General features: G+C 40.1%; 1 protein-coding gene across 2 annotated transcripts in view; it reads left to right on the top strand.

Annotated features, from left to right (window-relative positions):
- Nucleotides 1–24,503, top strand: part of LOC120534456 (gastrula zinc finger protein XlCGF8.2DB-like) — a 45,257-nt gene extending 20,754 nt beyond the window's left edge. The window contains exons 3-9 of one of the 2 annotated variants that reach the window (XM_039762040.1): nt 15,651–15,779; nt 15,890–16,012; nt 16,108–16,266; nt 19,431–19,655; nt 21,890–22,055; nt 23,134–23,239; nt 24,046–24,503. In XM_039762040.1, the coding sequence (XP_039617974.1) occupies nt 15,651–15,779; nt 15,890–16,012; nt 16,108–16,266; nt 19,431–19,655; nt 21,890–22,055; nt 23,134–23,239; nt 24,046–24,145 (1,008 nt within the window). In that variant the 3' untranslated portion in view covers nt 24,146–24,503. Of the gene's footprint in view, nt 1–5,216; nt 7,915–15,650; nt 15,780–15,889; nt 16,013–16,107; nt 16,267–19,430; nt 19,656–21,889; nt 22,056–23,133; nt 23,240–24,045 lie in introns of those variants that run through there. The other variant, XM_039762041.1, reaches the window with a different exon arrangement.
- Nucleotides 24,504–24,708: the final 205 nt, after the last annotated feature.

The raw sequence follows: 24,708 nt of genomic DNA, 5'->3' as shown, positions 1-24,708 counted from the left end.
AGTAGTTCTCATCCATCCACTCCTTTAATTCACTAACACAACTAATTAGAGATAACTTCGGAGAAACTTCATTTGATCTAAATGAAAGGTATAACTGGGTGTCATCTGCATACGAGTGAAAAGTAACATGATGTTTCCTAATGAGAGATCCCAGTGGAAGCATGTAAAGTGAAAACAGTAAAGGTCCGAGTACTGAGCCCTGTGGGACACCATATTGAACTTCTGTGTATAATGATGGAGTACTGTCAGCACATTTCTGTACGTATTGGAATCTATTTGATAAATAAGGACTAAGCCAAGCGAGCATCGTTTACAACACACATTAGTGCCGTTTCTGTACTATGACCAGTGCGAAAACCAGACTAGAATTTCTCAAATTAATTGTAATGTGTAAAGTGAGACTGAAGCTGATTGGCGACTACTTTTTCTAGTATTTTAGAGAGTGTTTTATCTTGGTAGAGAAATATATATATATTATTGATCTACTTTCCCCTATTGTATTATTAATATGTAGCCTTAGAATGCCTAATCTCACAAACTTACCACTATATATACTGTAACTTATCCCCACCTTCCCTTCTATATCTATAACCTCAGGCAATTAGATGTAGTAAAAAGACAAGCAAGAGTTAAGTTACACATAAAATAATGTATTACTGATAATATTCATAAATAATAAGAAAATGCAAAGTACCTTTGAATATTGGCAACCATACAACCTGATAAAATGGTGATATGTAATTCAGGTGTCACACAGACTTGTAGTTACTTAATGTCTCTAGTTAAGGCATCGTTGGTGCTCAGCTTTCAGCCACATGTCTGTTCAATATGGCTGCTGAGCTGTGCTCTTCATTGTGTTGTCTTCATCATCACAGGTTAGCAAGAGAGATGCCTCTTCATCATATGTTGGTTAGAGAGAGAGAGATAATGTGGTTGAGCAAGCAAATTTATAGGTTTTCTGTCCAACTCCCTACAACCAATAGGATATCATGGTACTTGAAGGCCTCTGAGACAAGCCAATTCCAAACAGCCATATCTCAGACCAATGGGTGAAATAGAACATCTTATCTCCTGCCCCCCCCAAGACCATATATTACGCTAACCTGGCTTTGTGTGGGAGATGAGAGAAAAGACTTTAGCAAAGAAATACTCATCAAACTGGTTTAAGACACATCCACCAAGTCCTGTCGTTAAATTTACAAAGAAAAGTCATAAAATTGGGGTCAAACAAGAATGCCTCTCACCAAAGTAACACTAAATTACATTGGTTTGCCTAAATTATATATAAAGACTTACAAAACATTTATCAAGTTATATGCAAAATCTCACATCACAACAGAGGGAAAGGGTAAATTTGAATTAGACCTATAATTATTTAGTATGTGTGGGTCTAGGTCTGACTTTTTAAGTAATGGTTTAATGACTGACACTTTTAGTGCATCAGGTACTGTGCCATGCAATAATGAACTACTGATAATCTTTAGAATAGGCGTTGCAAGAACATCCATTGCACTTTTTTCTAGTTTTGCCAGCACTGGATCTAGGGAACAAGTAGTGGGTGATTTAAAATCCTGGACAGACAAACGGACAGCCACAGTAGCGTATTATATAAGAAGACATTTGTGCAAATACTTCAAAGGCTGGACTCGATAAAAAGAAGTGTACAAAAGTAGAACTGCAGGAAAAAAGATAGTGAACACTTTGGAATTCCTTGAATTTCTTATTTTTGCATTACGTGCCTACAGTGATATTCAGCCGACTCCCAAAAACGGACAGGCATAATCATCTTAGATTAATAACACAAAGGCAATTGTTAGTTCAGAAAACTCTCTCCTTGCACATTGAACATTACTTTTTTTGTGTTGCGAAGGAGCTCGGGGTCATGAAGGAAGCTGAAAATCCTGGTGAGATATGGCAAGACTCCCACGTGCACACAATTTTGGTTCTAGAAGCAAAATTCCTCATCAAGGGTGATCTTTCTTTTTAATCAGAAGTTGTCTCACCAGTCAGGCTTCAATGTTGGGACAGTCAGTCACAAGACCTCAGCTGGGTGCCTGCAGTTTGGGTTTCATCCAATAGATTAAAAATTTGCCTTGGCAAGATTTTGAGTTGCATAGAGGAGAACATTCACAGTTGTTAGTGTTTGGGTGTTTGGCCTTTCCAGAGACTTTGTATTCAGTGCTTAAAGCTGTACCATCTGCAGACTGTGTAGTCCTACTTTGAGACTTCAAGACGTTTGTCCGGAAAGACCAATACATGCGGAAGGGTGTACTTGTGAGGATTTGATCCCAAGTGGCGAACTGTTATTGGATTTCTGTTCTGGTCATGGTATATACAAAACAAACACCATGGCCTTCGCTCCTAGAACCCGACATGGGTGTGTTGAACACCAGATTTAATACCTTGGTCCTGCACTAAGTAATAGGCTGTGGCTATGTTGTCAACTCTGAGGCCTCATGTTGTACACATTAGGTGCTGAGCTGTGAACTGTTCACCAGTTGGTGCTGAGCCAACTCAGGCGGATGACCCAAACAGAATGTGAAAGCCTCTTTTCAGAATGAGCTCAACACTAGAGAAGCTTCTCTTGCTTCACTTAATGTATCAGGACATAAGGTCTGAAATAGGCACATTCAAGACCCCAGTAGTAGAGGGCGGCCACTGCAAGGATCTCTGAACAGATACTTGTTTGTGCCTGTCATGACCGCAGCCCTGGAAGGCATTGGAGGACAATCGTAATAAGGGAAACCGTCAAGGTGCAGAAAAAGGCTTTCAATGTAACGTCGGCAGGCGAATCTCCTGATGTGACTAAAATGAATGAAACTGTTGGCAGCCATCTTAATTGGATTAACTCTTCGAGGGCTGAATATTTTTTCCAAACAATACAGTTTTCTTAAAAGCACAAAAAACAATGGTCTCACACAGAAATTGACATGAAACATCTGTTACTGCAAGTTATGGCCACCAGTTCACCAGGAATGCGCAGCAGGCTGGCTGCCATGCCATCTTTATGCTATGTCGCAGTCGCAAGTGCATCGCAATCTGGTTTGTACCTCTTGTCATTGTAAGTGGCCGTCCTCTCAGGCAAATGTTGCCATGAGGACCGATCAGGAATAAGGGGGATGTCCAGAACCACAGCATGAAGTTATGGGAAAGAGTAGTGGAAGCTTTGTTAAGAAGGAAGGTGGTGATAAGTGAGCAGCAGTATGGTTTCATGCCAAGAAAGAGCACAACAGATGCAACATTTGCTCAGAGGGTGTTGATGGAGAAATGCAGAGAAGGCCAGAAGGAGTTGCATTGGGTCTTTGTGGACCTGGAGAAAGCATATGACCGGGTGCTTCGAGAGGAGCTGTGGTATTATATGAGGAAGTCAGGAGTGGCAGAGAAGTATATAAGAGTTGTACAGGATATGTACGAGGGAAGTGTGACAGTGGTGAGGTCTGCGGTAGGAGCGACGGATGCATTCAAGGTGGAGGTGGGATTGCATGAGGGATCGGCTCTGAGCCCTTTCTTATTTGCAATGGTGATGGACAAGTTGACAGGCGAGTCCCCGTGGACTATGATGTTTGCTGATGACATTGTGATCTGTAGCAATAGTAGAGAGCAGGTTGAGGAGACTCTGGAGAGGTGGAGATATGCTCTAGTGAGGAGAGGAATGAAGATCAGTAGGAACAAGACATAATACATGTGTGTGAATGAGAGGGAGGTCAGCAGAATGGGGAGGGTGCAGGGAATAGAGTTGGCGAAGGTGGTTGAGTTTAAATACTTGGGATCAACAGTACAGAGTAATGGGGACTGTAGAAGAGAGGTGAAAAAGAGAGTGCAGGCAGGGTGGAATGGGTGGAGAAGAGTGTCAGGAGTGATTTGTGACAGATGGGTATCAGCAAGAGTGAAAGGGAAGGTCTACAGGACGGTAGTGAGAAAGCAGGAGACAGAGCTGGAGGTGTCAGAGTTACAGATGCTAAGATTTGCATTGGGTGTGACGAGGATGGACAGGATTAGAAATGAGGACATTACAGAGTCAGCTCAAGTTGGACAGTTGGGAGACAAAGTCAGAGAGGCGAGATTGTGTTGGTTTGGACATGTACAGAGGAGAGATGCTGGGTATACTGGGAGAAGGATCCTAAGGATAGAGCTGCCAGGTGAGAGGAAAAGAGGATGGCCTAAGAGAAGGTTTATGGATGTGGTGAGAGAGGACATGCAGGTGATGGGTGTTAAAGAACAAGATGCAGAGGACAGAAAGATATGGAAGAAGATGATCCACTGTGGCAACCCCTAACAGGAGCAACCAAAAGTAGAAAAAGTATTGCGCTCTTCACTGAGTACAGGTTTGAAATGCTTAAGGTTTCCAGCTCTAATGCTATGAGAAGCATTATGAAACTAGACATTTACAACCATGCACACACACATTTTACATTAAATACACAGTGAAATTGTGCACATTTCATTTTGATTAGTATAAATAAATCATAACAGTACATATCCAGTATAATGGAGCCTATAAAGGAGAGCGGTTTGTCATTAAGCAGACCATTCCTGGTTTCACTTCTCACTCCCCTTCAGTGCAGACACTCATAACTTTGCTGATCTGCAGTTTTCTCTTATTCTAATTTTTCTCCCAGACCACTGCAGCTTCTGTATGCCTGTGCATTAATACTTTTAATGCTTTGTTGATTTAAATGTGCCATTTTGCTACTTGTTTTGGATGCACGTGGCTTTGCTCTAACTGTGCAGAATTGTAGGGGCACATTGTGATTTTTAAAGGTGCATCTTACATGCTTGGCATGGCACTCTGTTTGATAAATGTAACTCTCTTCAGTATCATAGTAACTGCAGTTTATCACTTCACATCTCCATTAATTGAATACAAGTACAACGTATACTTTTGAGTTATACTTTACAAGTATAATGGCAAAATGAAGATGCAGATCGGTAATGGAGTCTTGTCAGATATGTGTCTATCACAGGTCATTTGTTTAGTTCTGCTGTTTTAGCTTCTTGGCAGCAGTTATTTTGCTCATGAGGTGAGTAGTTGTAATACGGAAAACAAAATCATCAGGTTGGGTGGCTTTCTAAGTGCAAATTAACTTGTAATTGCTTATGCTTTCAAAAGGTTGTTGCTAATTTCAATCATCATGTATTTGATTTTGTAATTTATTGTAAACAATTAGTCAGTAGATTGATTTTTTTTTTTATGTCTCCTTTTAAACTTCATACAGGAGTCAACCCTCACAGCTGTTCTGAATGTGGCAAACAATTCTGTCTCCTGACTAATCTTAAGAGACACACTAGAATTCACACAGGACAGAAGCCATATTGCTGTAATGAATGTGGCAAACGATTCAGCGATAGTAGTAATCTCCGCGGCCACATTAGATTCCACACCGGAGAGAAGTTATATTGCTGTAATGACTGTGGCAAACAATTCAGTAGCAGGCGTAATCTTTGGAGCCACAAAAGAAGTCACACTGGCGAGAAACCATATTGCTGTTTGGAATGTGGCAGACAATTCCGTGACAAAAGTACTCTTCAGGGCCACAAAACGGTTCACACAGGAGAGAAGCCATATAGCTGTTTGGAATGTGGCAAACAATTCCGTGGTAGGAGTAGTCTTCATTGCCACAAAAGACGACACACTGGCGAGAAGCCATATTGCTGTTTGGAATGTGGCAAGCAGTTCCGTGACAAAAGTACTCTTCAGAACCACAAAACAATTCACACTGGAGAGAAGCCGTATTGCTGCTTGGAATGTGGCAAACAATTCCGTGGCAGGAGCGGTCTCCATAGCCACAAAAGAAGTCACACGGGAGAGAAGACATTTTGCTGTTCTGAATGTGGCAGACGATTTGTGCATTTGAACAGTCTTAAGAGACACTTTATAATCCACACAGGAGAGACGAAGGAAAGCCTGAAGGAGTAAGTTGGCAGGTGGAGAAGGAAGAAACGGAGGAAAGAGTGAAGAGTAAGCTTTCTAAATAATGAAATCTTCAGAAGTGCCATCATGTGTGGGGCTTTGTAGTACAAGATCCATACCAAATAACATCCAGGTGAAACTACTATTACAGTATGGAAAGACTGTGTAAAAGTAATTCATACTGGCCAAGGATGAAAAGGTGCCCACCCTTGGCCTTGACACTCTGGTCCAGATGGACAATAACAGGAAACGATTAAATAATGCAGGAACAAGAAGCAATGGGAATAGAACAAGCAAAGACCTGGCATAAATAGAAGGGGAAGCTCCTCAGATTGTGTGGCATTTATGCCAACATGAAAGCATCAGCTACTTAACTAAGTAATAAAGCAGAAAACAGACATATTTGAAAAGAAATCCTGTATGAATGGCCTGACAACTCATTTTTCTACCAAGAAATTAAATTTTCCTCAGAAGCAGCTGATTGGCAAATAATGTTATACAAACTGTGGGGAGAAGTCTTGGAGGACCTAAAAATGGAAGGGATGTGTGTTATTGTATAAGTTTGCTTTTTTATTTTGGTTCACTTGTGCTACACACTTAGGGTTAGATGTGGTGTGTGTGTCTGTGTGTATGTATGAACACTAGGTGCCCACCATAATGTTTGGGAGAAATACATCTTTCCTTGATTTATCCCGCGGCTCCACAGCTTAACAGTACAAATCAAACAATTCAGATGTGGTCACACTACAGACTTTAATTTAAGGGGATTTGCAGACATTTCGGTCATACAACACGTTTTTTACTTGTTCCCCCCATTTCAAGACACCATAATGTTTGGGATGATTGGCGTCACAGGTGTTTATGATTCCTCAGGTGTGTTTCATGGATTCATGAGATGCCTCGGCTTGCTTCTGCCCTTTGGAGTCTGTAGTTGCCAACAAGACGACAAGAGCTGAGCCAATGAAAGTCTCATAAATAAGCCATTATGAGGCAGAAAATCAAGAATAAAACCATTTGAGACATCAGTAAAACCTTAGGATGACCAAAATCGACTGTCTGGAATATCATGAAGAAGAAAGAACACACTAGTGGGCTCAGTAATAATACAGGTGCTGGTAGGCCAAGTAAGACCTCCACTGCTGAGGACAGAAGAATCCTCACTCTGGTAAAGAAAAAGCCCCCAAATGCCTGTCTGACAGACCATACACAGTCATCAGGGGGCAGATGTGTGTGTGTCAGAGACGACTATCAGCAGAAGACTTCATGAACAGAAATACAGAGGACACACAGCAAGAAGCAAACTACAAAAATAGGACGGCCAGATTACAGTTTGGGAAAAGGGACTTCAAGGAGCCTGCAGAATTCTGGAAGAAGTCTTGTGGACAGACGAGACAAAGACGAACCTGATCAGAGTGATGGCAAGAGCAAAGAGATGTGGAGATGAAAAGAAACTGCCGGAGATCCAAAGCAGATCTGTTAAACATGGTGCTTGGGGGTGTGATGGCTTGGGCATGTATGGCTGCCACAGGTCCTGGCACATTTCTCTTCATTGATGATGGAACTGCTGATGGCGGTGGCAAAATGAATTCTGTGGTGTGTAGAAGCATCTCATCTACTCAGGTTGCAGTAAAGGCCTCCAAACTCACTGGGCGGCACTTCATCCTACAAGATTTGCTTTCGGGATTTGAACCCGGCAGTCTGATGACAGTGCACATCACTCAAGGATTTAAACATTTTATTTCAGTGCTCCTCTGCTCAAGTGTATCTCAGGAAGATTACATTGATAATACAAAGTAGAATAACTTCAATGAAAAAAATGTATAATAACGTTAAGATAGTCCAGAATAAATTCTACATGTAATACCATTAGGCAAGAGCATAATAAATATATTAGGATAAATATGTAAATACCTTTAAAAACGTAAAATGCTTAATGAAATAAGGGTTTAATTTGGGTTTAAATAAGTCAAATGGTCATTGCATGCTACTTAAAACAAATTGAAAATGGCTAAATTACCTATAATTAAAACAATGAAAATGATCTTTGTGTTTGCATTACGTTCTTATGTTACAAATCTTTAAAACTGAAGCAAAGTGTGAAATGATGAACATTAACTGCTATTGTGACGCTGACTTGGGTGGCACAGACGCAGAAGAGGCCTGACTGTGACTTGTGGTTCTCGACACGTCCACAGCGACTTCTTTATACTCACGAGAAGGCGGAGGGCACACTGTGAGCAAATAACATCAGAAGAAGACTAAATGAGGAGCTCAGGGTGGGACGTACACTTGAGGCTATTAAGGTAAGCCCTGCTGGTGGATGAAGGGGCTTTACTGGGCTTTGAGTTTGTGTTTCAACAAACCACCTGTCCTGTCAACATGAGGGTCTGCTTAGGGTTAAGTCAGGAGACTGGAAGTGCTTGGAGGTGCAGAAGTCACTAATTCAGATGAGAATCAGAAAAATGAAATAGTAAGGCGACAAACCCAAGGGATTATCCAGGAGGCAAAGCCTTAAATTTAGGCACAAGGCAGGAAGGAGTTTTTATTTTTAATTCAATCTTTATACAGCCATATTGATACAACTGCTTTCTCGTTTAGCTGGATTTGCATTTTATCTTTGATTACAAAGTTGATCTCACATCATAAATGGCTTAACTTTACTTGCATTTGCCATAAAGATTTAGTATAATTATTTAGTGGACGTTACCTTTTGTACAATTAACAGTAAATTAAAATGAGGAAGAACAGTTTATTATTAATAATATTATTATTATTGAAACTTGAAGTTGGACAAATTAATTTGGGTGGTACTTTAGCTCGTATAAAATATCAGATGCTCGCCCCCATAGTTTATGTTTCATGATTAAGGAGACACACCAGTTTGGTACTTTCCTGAACTTGTGGCCCTGGTCATTGGTGGTGACTTTTTATACAGATGTTTGAGTTTCTGTTGCCAAGTGGCACACGGTGTCTTTATTAATTGTCATCTTAGTGTAGCTATTCCAGAACAGCATACAAGGAGTAGCTGAATATTTACTCCACGTTTTCTTCTTTTTTTTTATTACAGTTTTATTAAAATAAAACTGCCTGACATCCCCATTTGTACCTCAGACATGTAGACAAATGCTGCCGCCTGACATCTGCCTACATGTTAATTAATGCCAAAGATTTCCGAATTAATACCAGAAATACTACAAAGAAGAACAACCAGAGGTAAACATACAGGAACAAAACTTGGTGTGCCGCCAGTCCATCAGCGTGTGCACTCAAGTGGCCAGTTAGCGATAGAGATATCAGAGAGAGTCCATATGAATCAAATATCCTCACTGACTGAACCACAGTGCCACACAAGAAGGGCATCGTCAGCTTCTTCAGTTTGGATAACATTTTGCTTGACTATTTAAAAACGCTTCAAATGAAAAACAATGAAACATAACTGGAGACGTTTATGTCAGAATATGCCAGGAAGTATCAATTATGAATCATGAGAAAAGACAAATTGCTAATTTAATTTAGCCGTCCTAGTCTTATGTGTCCAGTGACACGACACACTTTATGAGGGAAGCTCATTCTCTTTGGGTTGGCTCTACTGCTCTCCCTATGCGCGTGTGGACACCTGGAGTTGTCTGTGGTCTCGGCGGTGAAGGTTCAACCGCAATCCATCAGCTTCGCTTTCTTGTTTTCTATTTGTAATCCTGGCCACGCCATATTTTTTATTATTGAACATAAAGTAACTGTTCAATTTTATAATATTTTATGGACCTGCTTGGTTTCAGTGTTTTATGAAGTATTCCAAAACCACACTTGAGTGAAAGTAAAGATTCCTTTTTTGAAAAGTTACTCCGATTAAAGAAAAATGTGTCCATAAGCAAACCACCCAAGTAAACGTTTTAAAATATCCGATACTAAGTTGACTTAGTATCAAGTACAATAATGTGGGATCTCCGCATTTTACATCTATTCAGACATTTTTGAAACGAGAAGCTGGAGCCTCTTAGGACATATTGAGCGCAAGGCAGGAACAAACACTGGGCAGCAGCTCGACACGGAGTGAAAACACAAACATCAGAGGCCAAGTCAGCATTGCCACGTTTTTTTTATACATTAGAAGAAAAGTGAAGCACCGAGAGAACGCCCACAGGGAGAACATGCAAAATGTACACAGAGAGCACTCTGGATGTAAAGGCTGGTCTCCTTGTTGCAAGGCAGGAAGAAGAAGGATTTAGGAGTCCATGTTAGTAGACTCTACGTTATCAACTACCAGAAGCCATTAAGAAGGCTAACAAAAATGTCAGGTTATATAGCGCCTTGATGTGTGGAGTACAAGTCATAGGAGGTTCTGCTCAAGTTTTATAACACACTGGTGAGGCCTCATCTGGAGTACTGGGTGCAGTTTTGTTCTCCAGGCTGCGAAAAGGACACAGAAGAGCTAGAAAAGGTCCAGAGAAGAGCAACTAGGCTGATTCCAGGGCTACAGGGGATGAATTATGTGGTGCTGAGCCTCTAAAGGAGAATAAGAGGTGACCTGATTGAAGTGTTTAAAATTATGAAGGGAATTAGTCCAGTGGATCAAGACTGTTATTTTAAAATGAGTTCATCAAGGACACAGTTGGAAACTTGTTAAGGGTAAATTTCACACAAACATTAAAAAAAGATTACAATATGCAACCTTTCGAGGCAACTCAGGCCCCTTCTTCAGGTAAGATGTAATCATTGCCTGAAGAAGGGACCTGAGTTGCCTTGAAAGTTTGCATATTGTAATCTTTTTTTAGTTAGCCAATTTTGCTTGACTTGTCACTACATTCATAACGGCTAACACGGTATAACACCCAAGTGCTACATACAAACAGGAAGTGTTCCTTCACCCACAAAACTACAGGCACATAGAATAAGTGACCAAGTAACAAGAAGGACTTTCAGAACTCGACTTGATGTTATTTTAGAAGAAATAAGTGGATAGGACTGGCGAGCTTTGTTGGGCTGAGTGGCCTGTTCTTGTCTAGAATGTTCCCACTGTGCCTCTATATAAAATGTTCTTATAAACTTAAGGTAATTCATACTACCTACTTTTTAAGTATGCTTTGTATTATAGCTACTAAGGTATGAGCCAAGTAACTGAAGCATAAAGCAGTGACATTCAGGTTGAGCGGACATCTTAATGATTCGGTCCTAAATCGACAGCTCTCCTTGTGTCCACATGAGTTTTTTTCCGGGTGTTCCGCTTTCACCCTACTGTCCAAAGACATAGTGACGCTACAGTGGCCTCTGATCTCTGTGTGTGTGTGTGTTTTAACTCTGCAATGGACTGCCAGCCTCCCACACATTCCAGACGTTGTTCCTGTTTTGTGCGCATTAATCACTGGGATGGGTTTCAGATGTAAAAATGAGGAGATAGCTTACATGTATTTGTACTAAAGTACTCTTGATAACAGGTATTTTAAAACATCTATTAGAGAATTTTGCTCATGGATGAATCGATCTTTTACTTGAGTCACTTTTCAGAAAATGGAATCTCTGCTGTTACTCAAGTATGGCTGTTAAGGACTTTACGACACAAAACATGAGCCATGCAGTGACATGAAAGATCATTCACTTCAGCAGTGACGTCATATCCAATAAAATAATGAATAAAATGTATATAAAATGTAAAATTCATAATTAATACTTTCCACCATTGCCCGACATAAAGTTTGAAACATCTCCCGCTGCCTTTCATTGCCTTCTGTTTGAAATGTTTTTAGATCCTCGAGCAAAATGTTATCCAAACTGAAGAAACTGATGATGCCCTTCTTGTGTGGCACTGTGGCTCAGTCAGCGAGGCTATTTGATTCATGTGGACTTTCTCCGATATTTTAGGTTCCCTCTCCTGTTAAGCTAATCGTCCACTCCAGTGCCACGCTGATGGACTGGAGGCACACCAGAGTTCTTCTCGTCTTTGTTACTTTTGCTCCTCATCATCATCATAGCTTTTTGATTTTAATGAAGCATTTTTTATATTACTTTTGAAATATTTGGTATCGACAGTTTGACATCAGTGGCAGAGCGACGGGCGCTGAGCAGACTCCTGTCAATCATGGAGAATCCACTGCATCCACTAAACAGGATCATCTCCAGACAGAGGAGCAGCTTCAGCGACAGACTGCTGTCACCATCCTGCTCCCCTGACAGACTGAGGAGATCATTCCTCCACCACACCGACTCTTCAATTCCACCCGGGGGGTAAACGTTAACACTACACAAGATTATTGACTGTTATACCTGCCTCACACTCTCCACCTTGCATTTTTTTAATTTGCACTGCGCTTTCATCACTCTTTAATTTAATATTGTTTTTTACCAGTATGCTGCTGCTGGAGTATGTGAATTTCCCCTTGGGATTAATAAAGTATCTATCTATCTATCTATCTATCTATCTATCTATCTATCTATCTATCTATCTATCTATCATATAGTGCCATTCATATCTATCTATCTATCTATCTATCTATATATCTATCTATCTATCTATCTATCTGTTTATCTATCTATCATTTAGTGCCATTCATATCTATCTATCTATCTATCTATCTATCTATCTATCTATCTATCTATTATATAGTGCCATTCATATCTATCTATCTATCTATCTATCTATCGTCAGGTGGCACTTCCCGTATCAGTATCTTCCAACCTGACGGAGTTAAAAATGTGGATGACAAATTTTACGCATTCTCCCTATTTTTTTTTAAGGTTAGTTTATTTTAAAAAAAAAACAAACTGATTAATTGTCCATTGTGTGTACTGCCCTTTAAAGTCTACTTTACAAGAGGAAAATGTATAAAGACACAATGTGCCACACTGTAGTGAGTTAGCAGCAGAAACTCAAACCCCCATAATAAAAAGTGTACCATCACGATCACATCCACAATGTCTCCTTATGATTAAATAGAAACAGTGGTGGTGAGGAGCTCATCTTTGATGGCACAAAATGTACTTTTCAGTTTCAAATTGGAAAAAAATTAAAAATTTGATCTAATTGTTAATTGTGCAAATAGAAATGCCCACTAAATTATTATATTGAAGCTGTAAGACAATCTGATGTCAGATGAACTTTGTAATCAAAGATAAACTGTAAATTTAGCCAAAAGAAAAGCAGATGTGTTCATATTGCTGTATAAAGATTGAATTAAAAAGAAAACTCTTTCCTGCCTTGTGCCTAATTTAAGGCTTTGCCTCCTGGATAATCCCTTGGGTTTGTCGCCTTACTATTTAAATTTTTGGTAGCCATGTTCTGATTCTCATCTGAATTAGTGACTTCCACACCTCCCAGCCCTTCCAGTCTCCTGACTTAACCCTAAGCAGACCCTCATGTTGACAGGACAGCTGGTTTGTTATCACAGTGCGGTTGAAACACAAACTCAAAGCCCAGTAAAGCCCCTTCATCCACCAGCAGGGCTTACCTTAATAGCCTCAAGTGCACGTCCCACCCTGAGCTCCTCATTTAGTCTTCCTCTGATGTTATTTGTTCTCAGTTGGCCCCCCGCCTTCTTGTGAGTATAAAGAAGTCGCTGTGGACGTGTCGAGAACCACAAGTCACAGTCAGGCCTCTTCTGCGTCTGTGCCACCTCCACACTGCTCGGTGTCACCCAGGACAGAGTCACACTAACAGGTAATGCTTCTCATGTCGCACTGTATTTTACTTTTAATGATTCACAAGGTAAGAACTTAATTTAAACACAAAGGTCATCTGCTTTGTTTTCACTCTGGATTATTGATCCTGCTTTATAAATGCAATTTCAAAATATCTCAAGGAAATCGAAAAGTATAATGCAATGACCACTTAAAACCTAAATTAAACATCTTTATAATTTCTCCCTGACTTTTTAAGGGAAGAAAACATGTGGAGTAAATATTCAGCTACTCCTTGTATGCTGTTCTGGAATAGCTATACTAAGATGACAATTAATAAAGACACCGTGTGCCACTTGGCAACAGAAACTCAAACATCTGTATAAAAAGTCACCACCAATGACCAGGGCCACAAGTTCAGGAAAGTACCAAACTGGTGCGTCTCCTTAATCATGAAACATAAACTATGGGGGCGAGCATCTGATATTTTATACGAGCTAAAGTACCACCCAAATTAATTTGTCCAACTTCAGGTTTCAATAATAATAATATTATTAATAATAAGCTGTTCTTCCTCATTTTAATTTACTGTTAATTGTACAAAAGGTAACGTCCACTAAATAATTATACTAAATCTTTATGGCAATTGCAAGTAAAGTTAAGCCATTTCTGATGTGAGATCAACTTTGTAATCAAAGATAAAATGCAAATCCAGCTAAACGAGAAAGCAGTTGTATCAATATGGCTGTATAAAGATTGAATTAAAAATAAAAACTCCTTCCTGCCTTGTGCCTAAATTTAAGGCTTTGCCTCCTGGATAATCCCTTGGGTTTGTCGCCTTACTATTTCATTGTTCTGATTCTCATCTGAATTCGTGACTACCACACCTCCCAGCACTTCCAGTCTCCTGACTTAACCCTAAGCAGACCCTCATGTTGACAGGACAGCTGGTTTGTTGAAACACAAACTCAAAGCCCAGTAAAGCCCCTTCATGCACCAGCAGGGCTTACCTTAATAGCCTCAAGTGCACGTCCCACCCTGAGCTCCTCATTTAGTCTTCTTCTGATGTTATTTGCTCACAGTGGGCCCCCCGCCTTCTCGTGAGTATAAAGAAGTTGCTGTGGACGTGTCGAGAACCACAAGTCACAGTCAGGCCTCTTCTGCGTCTGTCACCTCCACACTGCTCGGTGTCACCCAGGACAGAGTCACACTAACAGGTAATACTTCTCATGTTGCACTTTATTTTACTTTTAATGATTCACAAGGTAAGAACTTCATTTAAACACAAAGATCCTTTTCTTTGTTTTCATTCTAGTAGACACTGGCCTGCTTTATAAAATGAATTTAAAAAACTGAGACAGCACAATGCAGTGATCACTTAACTTATTGAAATGTAAATTAAAGACTCAGTTATTTCATAAGTCATCTTTATACTTACCTTCTGACTTTTTAAAGGTTATTTACATATTTATCTCAATATGTTTATTATGCTCTTGTTTTACGCTATTACATGTAGAATTCATTCTCGGCTATCTCTGTGTTTTGATGCACTATTTTCATTTGAATTATTTGGTTTATTTTGTGTTTATGTCTTATTTGAGTAACATGGCACTGATATAAAGTCTCTAAATCCTTGAGTGATTCCCACTGCTGTCTCACATCATCAGACTGCTGGGTTCAGATCCTAACAAAATTAAATTAGCCCTTAACGTGTATCTCTTTGTAGACTTGATGTTCTTTTATACAAATCTTTATTTACCAATGGACATTTTACTGCACTGCTCACATTTCTAACTGTGTTGAGTTTCTACATTTCCAACATGTCCACTCAGATATTCTCTGGTGCTCTGACTTCTATTCCAAACCAAAGCTGTGCACCTTCAGTTGATCGGTTTATTCTCAAATAGCTCAAATAGGGAATGTTTCATGTGGCACACAGACGCCATGTTCAATGTTATATTATGGCGTGTGCTCGCCTGCTATTCTGTATTGGAATTAAAGGGACTGAAAATGAATGAATAAATGAATGATTGATTATGTCAACGAGAAACGAAATGCTGATCAAAGTGACATGATGTGAGACCACGCAAGGGAACCTGTTAATTTCACTTCTGATGCTGACTTTTTACAGTTGACCATGAAGGCCATCTTTTTTATGGTGTGTCAGGCTCTTTGCCTTTACCTCATTGTGTGTATTGACAGTCGTCTGGACTTCAAGTGGCAGGCTTGGAAGAAGACCCACGGCAAACAGTACAAGAAGGTAAGGGAGAGATGAGGGACAGAATTAGAGGCGTCTGAATGTCCTGCTTGTTCTCTTCTGATTTCCATCTTGCTCAGTTTGTCTTTTCTAAAGAGATTTCTGTGTTTCAGGCAAGTGAACTGCAAAAAAGAACAATATGGGAAGAGAACTTGAAGAAAATTAATGCCCACAACCTACTGTACAAGAGAGGAAAATCAACCTTTAAGTTGGGAATGAACCAATTTGGAGATCTAGTAAGGAGATTTGGTATTACAAGTTAGCATACAAAGCCAGACACCTGACTAATATCTTCAATCATATTTCAATTTCCTCTTTACATTTCTAACAGACATCTTCAGAGTTTGCCAGTATGCTGAGTTCCTATTCTGTGAAGCACGTGAGGGACGGCACACTGTCTGCCACCGACCTGCGGAGTGCTGCCAGTAAGCTGAACCTGACCAGTATCGATTACAGGACACTGGGGTACGTCACATCCGTCCAAGACCAGGTGAGTCCATGAATGTCTCTTCCTGATGTGTCACCGTGTGTGGTGTCTTTGGCATCTTGTCATCTAGAAGTAGCTCTCTACTCACATCTTTCCTTGTAGGCTTATCAGGGCTGCGTGTGAAATATTAATGAGAATTAAAAGCTTTCAGATAACTAACAAGGGGCACTACGGAGAGGACAAAGACACAGTCCTCATATTACTACAACAACAACAACAACGTTTATTTATATAGCACATTTTCATACAAACAGTAGCTCAAAGTGCTTTACATAATAAAGAATAGAAAAATAAAAGACACAATAAGAAAACAAAATAAATCAACATTAACATTGAATAAGAGTAAGGTTCAATGGCCAGGGGGGACAGAAAAAACAAAAAAACTCCAGACGGCTGGAGAAAAAATAAAATCTGTAGGGATTCCAGACCACGAGACCGCCCAGTCCCCTCTGGGCATTCTACCTAACATAAATGAAACAGTCCTCTTTGGATTTAGGATTCTCACAGAAGGACTTGATGAAGATGGTCACGTAGACTTCTGCCTTTTAATCCGTCCATCATTGTTTGAGCATCATGAAGCTTTGAGTAGGTGGAGGTGGCGCAGGCCACCACCACAAAGAAACCGGAAAAAGAAACAGAAGAGAGAGTTGGGGTCAGTACGGATTTTAGAGCCACCATGAATAGTTATTATGATGAATTGAATATACAGAGTATCAGGATTAAGTTAAAGTGAAGTTATAAAAAGGCCATGTTAAAGTAATGTGTTTTCAGCAGTGTTTTAAAGTGCTCTACTGTATTAGCCTGGTGAATTCCTATTGGCAGGCTATTCCAGATTTTAGGTGCATAGCAGCAGAAGGCCGCCTCACCACTTCTTTTAAGTTTTGTTCTTGGAATTCTAAGGAGACACTCATTTGAAGATCTGAGGTTACAATTTGGAATATAACGTGTCAGACATTCCGATATATAAGATGGGGTGAGATTATTTAAGGCTTTATAAACCATAAGCAGTATTTTAAAGTCAATCCTGAATGACTCAGGTAACCAGTGTAGTGACATTAAAACTGGAGAAATGTGTTCGGATTTTCTTTTCCTAGTTAGGATTCTAGCAGCTGCATTCTGCACTAGTTGCAAACAATTTATGTCTTTTTTGGGTAGTCCTGAGAGGAGTGCATTACAGTAATCTAGCCGACTGAAAACAAACGTGTGAACTAATTTCTCAGCATCTTTCAGTGATATAAGAGGTCTAACTTTACTTATGTTCCTTAAGTGAAAAAATGCTGTCCTAGTGATCTGATTAATATGTGATTTAAAATTCAGATTACAGTCAACAATCACCCCTAAGCTTTTTACCTCCGTCTCGACTTTTAATCATAATGTATCCAGTTTATTTCTGATAGCCTCATTGTATCCATTATTGCTAATCACTAAGATTTCAGTTTTCTTTTTATTTAACTTGAGAAAGTTACTATTCATCCATTCTGAGATACAAGTCAGACATTCTGTTAGTGAATCAAGAGAATCGGGGTCATCAGGTGCTATTGATAAGTACAGCTGTGTGTCATCAGCATAGCTGTGGTAGCTCACGTTGTGCCCTGAGATAATCTGACCTAACGGAAGCATGTAGATTGAGAAGAGCAGCGGACCCAGGATAGAGCCTTGTGGAACACCATATCGGATATCATGTGTCTTCGAGTTGTAATTACCACAACTAACAAAAAATTTTCTCCCTACTACACATAATGACCTCGGAAGCAAAGACTGTTTTAAGAAATATTGCAGAATTATTTATTTAATGGTATTATCAAAAATGATCTTAGTGCTACTGAATGAAATTTAGGAAATTGGGGGAAAAAAAAATAAGTTAACAGGTGGCACGGTGGCACAGTGGTAGCACTGCTGCCTCGCAGTAAGGAGACCTGGGTTCGCTTCCCGGGTCCCCGCTGTGTGGAGTTTGCATGTTCTCCCCGTGTCTACGTGGGTTTTCTCCCACAGTCCAAAGACGTGCAGGTTAGGTGCATTGGGATACTAAATTATTCCTAGTGTGTGTGTGCCCTGCGGTGTGGTGGTGCCCTGCTTGGGGTTTGTGTCCAGCCTTGCACCCTGTGTTGGCTGGGATTGACTCCAGCAGATCCCCATGACCCTGTAGTTAGGATATAGCGGTTTGAATAATGGATAGATGGAAAATAAGTTAACAAAATCAGTAGTAAAATGTACATGTGCCACGCCTCTGTAGGTGGGTCAGGAACATGGCTGGATGGCTAAAAACAGGATCTCAAGTCAAGACGACATATAATGACTGGATTATCTGAGAGGAGTAAGAAGAGATGATCTTTTTGTTTCTTAATGTCGATATAACACCAATTAATTCTTGATATCTAATGCCGAAATGTAATGCTATGTCTTATTTTGAAGAGAAAACAATGGTGTAGTGAAGAGCAGTAATGGTAGCAGTCATCAAATGGGACAGAGGCAAGGAGAAGTAAGAGCAGAATGGCGCAAGAAACATGGACAGCAAACCAGTGATGCAACAAAAAGACAAACCTCTGCATTCACTTGAGCAGAAAGAAATAACAAGGGCAACATTAGTACACTTTCAGCTCCATTTAGTAATAATTCTTGTTCTTTTAGACATTTAAAAAAATAAATCCAAACAATAATAAACTGAAAATAACAATGAATATCAATCAAATCGTACAACTTCATCTTCTCAGGGACTCTTTAAATGTTTCAAGCATCACCAGTTTCTATAAATTCCAGTACTACTGTAGCAGAAGCATAAAGAGACTGACAGGCCTTGTTTCTTTTACTCTATTCAAATATTTTCTATGGCGACATTTTTGACTTTGCCTGATGAATGAAAATGAAAATGAATCCTTCAGTGCTTCCACCATCAGTGAGCTTCAGTAAATGAATTTGCATGCGAAGAGTTGGATTCAGGTGAATTTAAGCATCAGTAGGACATAGTAATATGACTTCTGACGTGTGACTGGCTCTACATTAGCTAGTGATGAAAGACCCCATTAGAAAATGAATGCAGCCTGTCCTCCCACCATCAGAACGGTAATGAATTCATAGAAGTCAAATTAATTTAGGGGAATTTACCAAAAGGTTTCATTTTTTTTTTCCAAGATAGACTCAGCTGAGCGATCTTCTCTTTTTTTCCGCAGGGATATTGTGGCTGCTGTTGGGCATTCAGTGCTGCTGGAGCAATCGAGGGGCAAACCTTCAATAAAACGGGCAAGCTGATACCACTGAGCAAGCAGAATCTGCTGGACTGTGCAGAGTATCTGGGGAACCAGGGCTGCTCAGGCGGTAGGCCCTCTCTGGCCTTCCAGTACGTGATCAACAGTGGAGGAATTCAGGCTGAGGCGACCTATCCCTACAAAATGGCAGTAAGTACTGAGGTGGCAAGTCAGACTGTTAGAAGTGGCACCTGGAAAGCTATTTAATCTGATTTCAGTGATTCTTGGAAATGTTTGGGTCACAGGAAATGACAAGGATGAGCTGAAGGGTTTGTTCTCATCAAACCTGTTCTAATGTATTTTTGTAGTCAGAATTACATATCAAACTGTGGCCTTTACTGTAAATAAAGGGGTCTGGTAAGTCGGCTTTGTGGGGGTACCTGCAATACACAGTGACCTTACTGGCTTCAACATGAAAACTACTGTTGATGGAAAAATGCTCAGTGTGATCCACTTGTGTAACCCTATTAACTCTTTGAGGGCTGAATATTCTTTCCAAAAAACTCAGTTTTCTGAAAAGCACACAAAGCAATGGTTTCACACATAAATCAACATAAAACTTCTTATGCTACGTGCTGTGGCTGCTGTTGGCGCATGTTTGGTGTCTCTGGCGGCAGTCGCTGCGCAGGGACACCTCGATGGTCAGCAGGAATGCACGGTGGGCTGGCTGTCTGGTTGTCTTCGCACAGCAGGTGGGTGGTGGTGGCAGTCACAGTGTGATGCAATATGGTTTGCACCTCTTGTCATCATAAGTGGTGGTCCTCTAAGGGGAATGCTGCTGTAGGCGCATCAGCTACACGAAAGTGTTCAGCACCACAATCAGACGATGCTGGTACTTCACTGTCGTTTTTGATATCAATCTCCAGGTTGGAGTTCGACAAGTCAGAGTCGTATTCAACAAAATTACGTGAAACGTCCATGGAGCATTTTGCTTTGCACAATCGATTCGGTCTCTCACCAGATGTCGGTGCCATTTTAGAGGTTGTTTACTCTTCGCTACTCTTGCACGCGCGTAGGTATTTGAGGTTAAATCAGCAAAGCTATGTAACTCTCCTTCTAGCGAAGAGAGTCAAACTAAAATGTAAGGACGAGTTTTGTTGCAGTTTACAGCTGATTACCGTCCTCTACCCCTGAATTTTGACAAAAGTCGACATCAGCCCTGAAAGAGTTAATGATGTTAGGCAAGGCTGGGCACATGGACTCTGTGAAGTGCTTTGAGCATGGGATGGGTGCTATATAAATAAAACTTCTTCTTCTTCATTTCTTCGATCTGAGGCCTTAAAAGGGTCACATGAAACTGTGCAGACAGCTCTGGTCCACAATGAAGGTAATTTACAAAAGGGAAGTGCATTATATCAATAAAGGACAATTTTGAATAGCATTTCCAGTTGGGTTCAGTTGTATATGTACAGCTGAGTTGGAAAGCTATCATATTTGGTGTGCTTTGCCTTCACAATCAATATTATTTTTATAGCAGCAGATGAGAAAGCTTCAGAAATGAAAGGGCAAAAGAATCATTGAGGGTGCCATAGTAGGTGAAAGATAGAGAATGAAGCAGAAATGTTTTTGGTCCAATAGTTCGCTACTGCTGGGTCATCTGCCTGGCATCCTGGGGAGCATTGTATGTAACAGAACACATGTAAGATATCCGGCCCCATTACTCCTGTGTGCTTGTATTCTTCCATCTACTGGACCCGTTCTCTCTTTTGCATGGAGTTTTTCTGTGTGACTTAATCTCGCCCTGTGACACCCAGTCATACATTTGGCCCATTCACATTCTTCCTATCTAGTCACAACTTCACAATATTGTTAATAAAGTTTATATAATATATTACTGAATTAAATTGTTTCATCATTGAAGTTAAAGTTAAGTCATTTTTGAGAGGTCAAACTAGATGCTAGCCAAAATATACAAGGAATGTGTAAGGAGAAACCAGCACAGGAAATGTTACAGTGTCATATGAAAGAACAGTGAGTCACAATATGATGTGATCTGAAGTTCATTTTGTGTGTTGTCATGCATTGCAGTTTTAAGCTTGGAGAGACAGAAACTACAGTATTAACATCACTGTCATGGAAACATCTCTTAACGTAACTGTAAATTCCTGTGAAACAAAAGAAAACTAAAGCAGAAGAACAAGATGCCCTTTAATATGCTGTTGGTAATCTTGCATCAGAAAATGTGTCATGTTTCACAACCTTAACATTTCAATCAAATGTGTTCTTCAGCCTTAAAATGTCGCACTGGATGGTGGCAGCTCTTTAGCTTTCTGCTATTGTGCTAAAACCCTATCAGTACCTAATCCGAAATGTTACTGAGTGATGGTAAAATCCTAAGTTCCTTTCTTCGTACCATTCTCCTCTGCCCTTTTTTATCTCCACAGGTTGGGTCCTGTCGTTTCAACAGCAGCAAGGTTGTCGCCACCGTGGCAAATTACAAGTACCTCCCAATTGGCAATGAGCAGGCTTTGGCAGATGCCCTGGCAACCATTGGGCCAGTCTCAGTGGTCATAGATGCCACTCAGGTCAGCTTCCAGTTCTACCTGTCAGGTAAGTGACACTCTTCAGTTTCAGCTTTCAAAAGGGAACAACTTGATGAAGCAACCATGTCAGGACAGAGGTGGACACACTCCTTACAGTTAAGAATGACCTTAAGTGTCCCAGTTTTAAATGTGCAATGAACTTCTTGTGATCTTTATGCTAATACTAGAGTGCCAAGCAGGGCAGACATCTGGTCAAAATAGCAATGTGAGAAAGGAACCTGTGAACGTTTTTTGGAGCTGGTGAGAATGAGGGTCCAACAAGGGGTATTTACCAAGAGTTAGGCATCAGTTAATAGATAGATAGATAGATAGATAGATACTTTATTAATCCCAAGGGGAAATTCACATAATCCAGCAGCAGTATACTGATACAAAGAAACAATATTAAATTAAATAGTAATAAAAATGAAAAGAATTAAAATAAAATTAATGTTCGCATTTACTCCCCCGGGTGGAATTGAAGAGTTGCATAGTGTGGGGGAGGAACGATCTCCTCAGTCTGTCAGTGGAGCAGGACAGTGACAAAAGTCTGTCACTGAAGCTACTCCTCTGCCTGGAGCTGACACTGTTAAGTGGATGCAGTGGATTCTTCATGATTGACAGGAGTTTGCTTAATGCCCGTCGCTCTGCCACAGATGTTAAACTGTCCAACTTTAATCCTACAATAGAGCCTGCCTTCTTAACAAGTTTGTCCAGGCGTGAGGCGTCTTTCATCTTTATGCTGTAATATACCATCTGTGTAGAACTTGAGGATGAAGGAGCCCTTTCAAGAAGAATAATGTGCTTCCAGTGGAATATATCTAGGGGTGTACTTTGTGTACTTGTTGTTCTGTAATGACTACAGCTTAAAATAAAACATGGACTATACATTTATTCTTGCAACCTGGAATTGACTCCTTCCAGCTTACATAAGGGAAGACTTGAGTTTCTCCTAAGGAAGAACAAAATTTTGAACAACCTAACCTCTGCTTGAAATTCTCTGCTCATAATATTTGTTTTGAGAGTGCTGGAAAATAAGGTGCACAGGAGACATGACATGATTTCTATCCTTCATGCGTGTTTTTCTCTGTCTCTATTTCACTCAGGAATCTACAATGATCCCAAATGCTCCATATACAACTTAAGTCATGCCATGCTGGCAGTTGGCTATGGATTCCAAGGAAGTAGCAATTACTGGATTATCAAAAACAGGTAAAGGCTCCTGGAAAATGGAATTATCGTTTAGCTGGAGACTCAAATCAGGCTCTTCACAAGAGTCCCATATAGATCTTTAGTGTGTCACACAAGTGTAGTCTATGCATTGGTTGTTGATAATTTGAATATCCGACATATTCAAGTCCATAGCTTCAGAGATGTAACCTCAAAGGACATAAAGCAGCCTTGTTGAGCAGTGCCTTTTAGCCTTCAGCCTTGTACAGCTGAAGTGGTTCTCCACAAACTGAGCTTCAAGAAGTTGTTAGATGTTTTTGATGCCTTTGTACATACAGCATATACTGTGTAAGGGGATAGTGTATGTTGGATCTTCTGATCAATTAGTGATCCTAGCTTGATAAGGTTATTGAGATTGACACTAAATTTACATATGTGGGATTGTCTATTAAACATATTCTTAGTTGATCTCTGCCTCATTCATTGTTAAGTGATTTATGAAATCGAAGAATTTAAAGAGAAGTAGAAATACGCTTGTCGTGTTCTGATAAATTGAGGCATAGAAAGTTGCCTACAACTAAACATATCAGTCAACTAGTGATCAGAATTCCAATCCTAACCACTTTATAGCACCACGTATCTCCTCCAGTTCCATAACACATCAAGTGCAGCATGCAAATTACAAATTAAGTCTGCAAAGTACTACTTAATATTATTATTCATATTTCCCTAAAAAACTGATGAAAATATCTTCCTCCTCCTTATAATTCCAGTAATAAGTGCTAAACCAAACACTCGGCCTGCTCCAGACTTTCTGTCTAACTTTGTCTTTTATTTTTTTCTTTCAGCTGGGGCACCATGTGGGGTGTCAATGGGTACCTGTTGCTGGCCAAGGACAAGAACAACGCCTGTGGAATCAGCCAGTATGGCGCTGTCCCTTTTGTCTGAGACACGTGACTGGCTCCCTTTGTGTTCCTCTGATTTGAGTGCAGTCTTAAGCCGGACTCCCATCATTGGAGTTGTGTAGAATTAGGAATCTGGGGTGTGGGATGTGGTGGAATGCGAGTGGCACTAATGGGAGGAAAAAATGAAAACAAGCTGATAAACACACACACACACACACTGTCATGGAGAGCTAAAGAAAAAGTCAATCATAATGATGGCTAATTAGAGTTGAAAGGAAATTTGTGTAAAGGGAACCAACTACTTTGTAATTCTGTGTCAGATATGGGAGCCGGAAAAGTTTACCAGCTTTTGTAGTCATAAATCTGAGCTGATATCATTTATAACTGTACTTATTCTTCGTGACAAGCCAAATGAAAGAAACTGTGAATTTAAATAAAGTTTTTTTTCTGAAATATCTGTCTGTTCGTATCCTAAGAGTTTTTTTAAGCAAGCTCAGTGCTGCAAGCCTGAATTTCAAACTCATGTCTTATTTTGAAGTTTTTATTAGTGTTGTAGCAGCTATGGCTTAAGTGGCAGTTTTCTGCTTTGTTTTAGGTGAACGTTTT

The sequence above is a fragment of the Polypterus senegalus genome, chromosome 8 (assembly GCF_016835505.1).
Source record: "Polypterus senegalus isolate Bchr_013 chromosome 8, ASM1683550v1, whole genome shotgun sequence".
Taxonomy (NCBI): domain Eukaryota; kingdom Metazoa; phylum Chordata; class Cladistia; order Polypteriformes; family Polypteridae; genus Polypterus; species Polypterus senegalus.
Note: the sequence above shows the minus strand (reverse complement) of the source record. Positions and strands in the feature narration are given on the sequence as shown.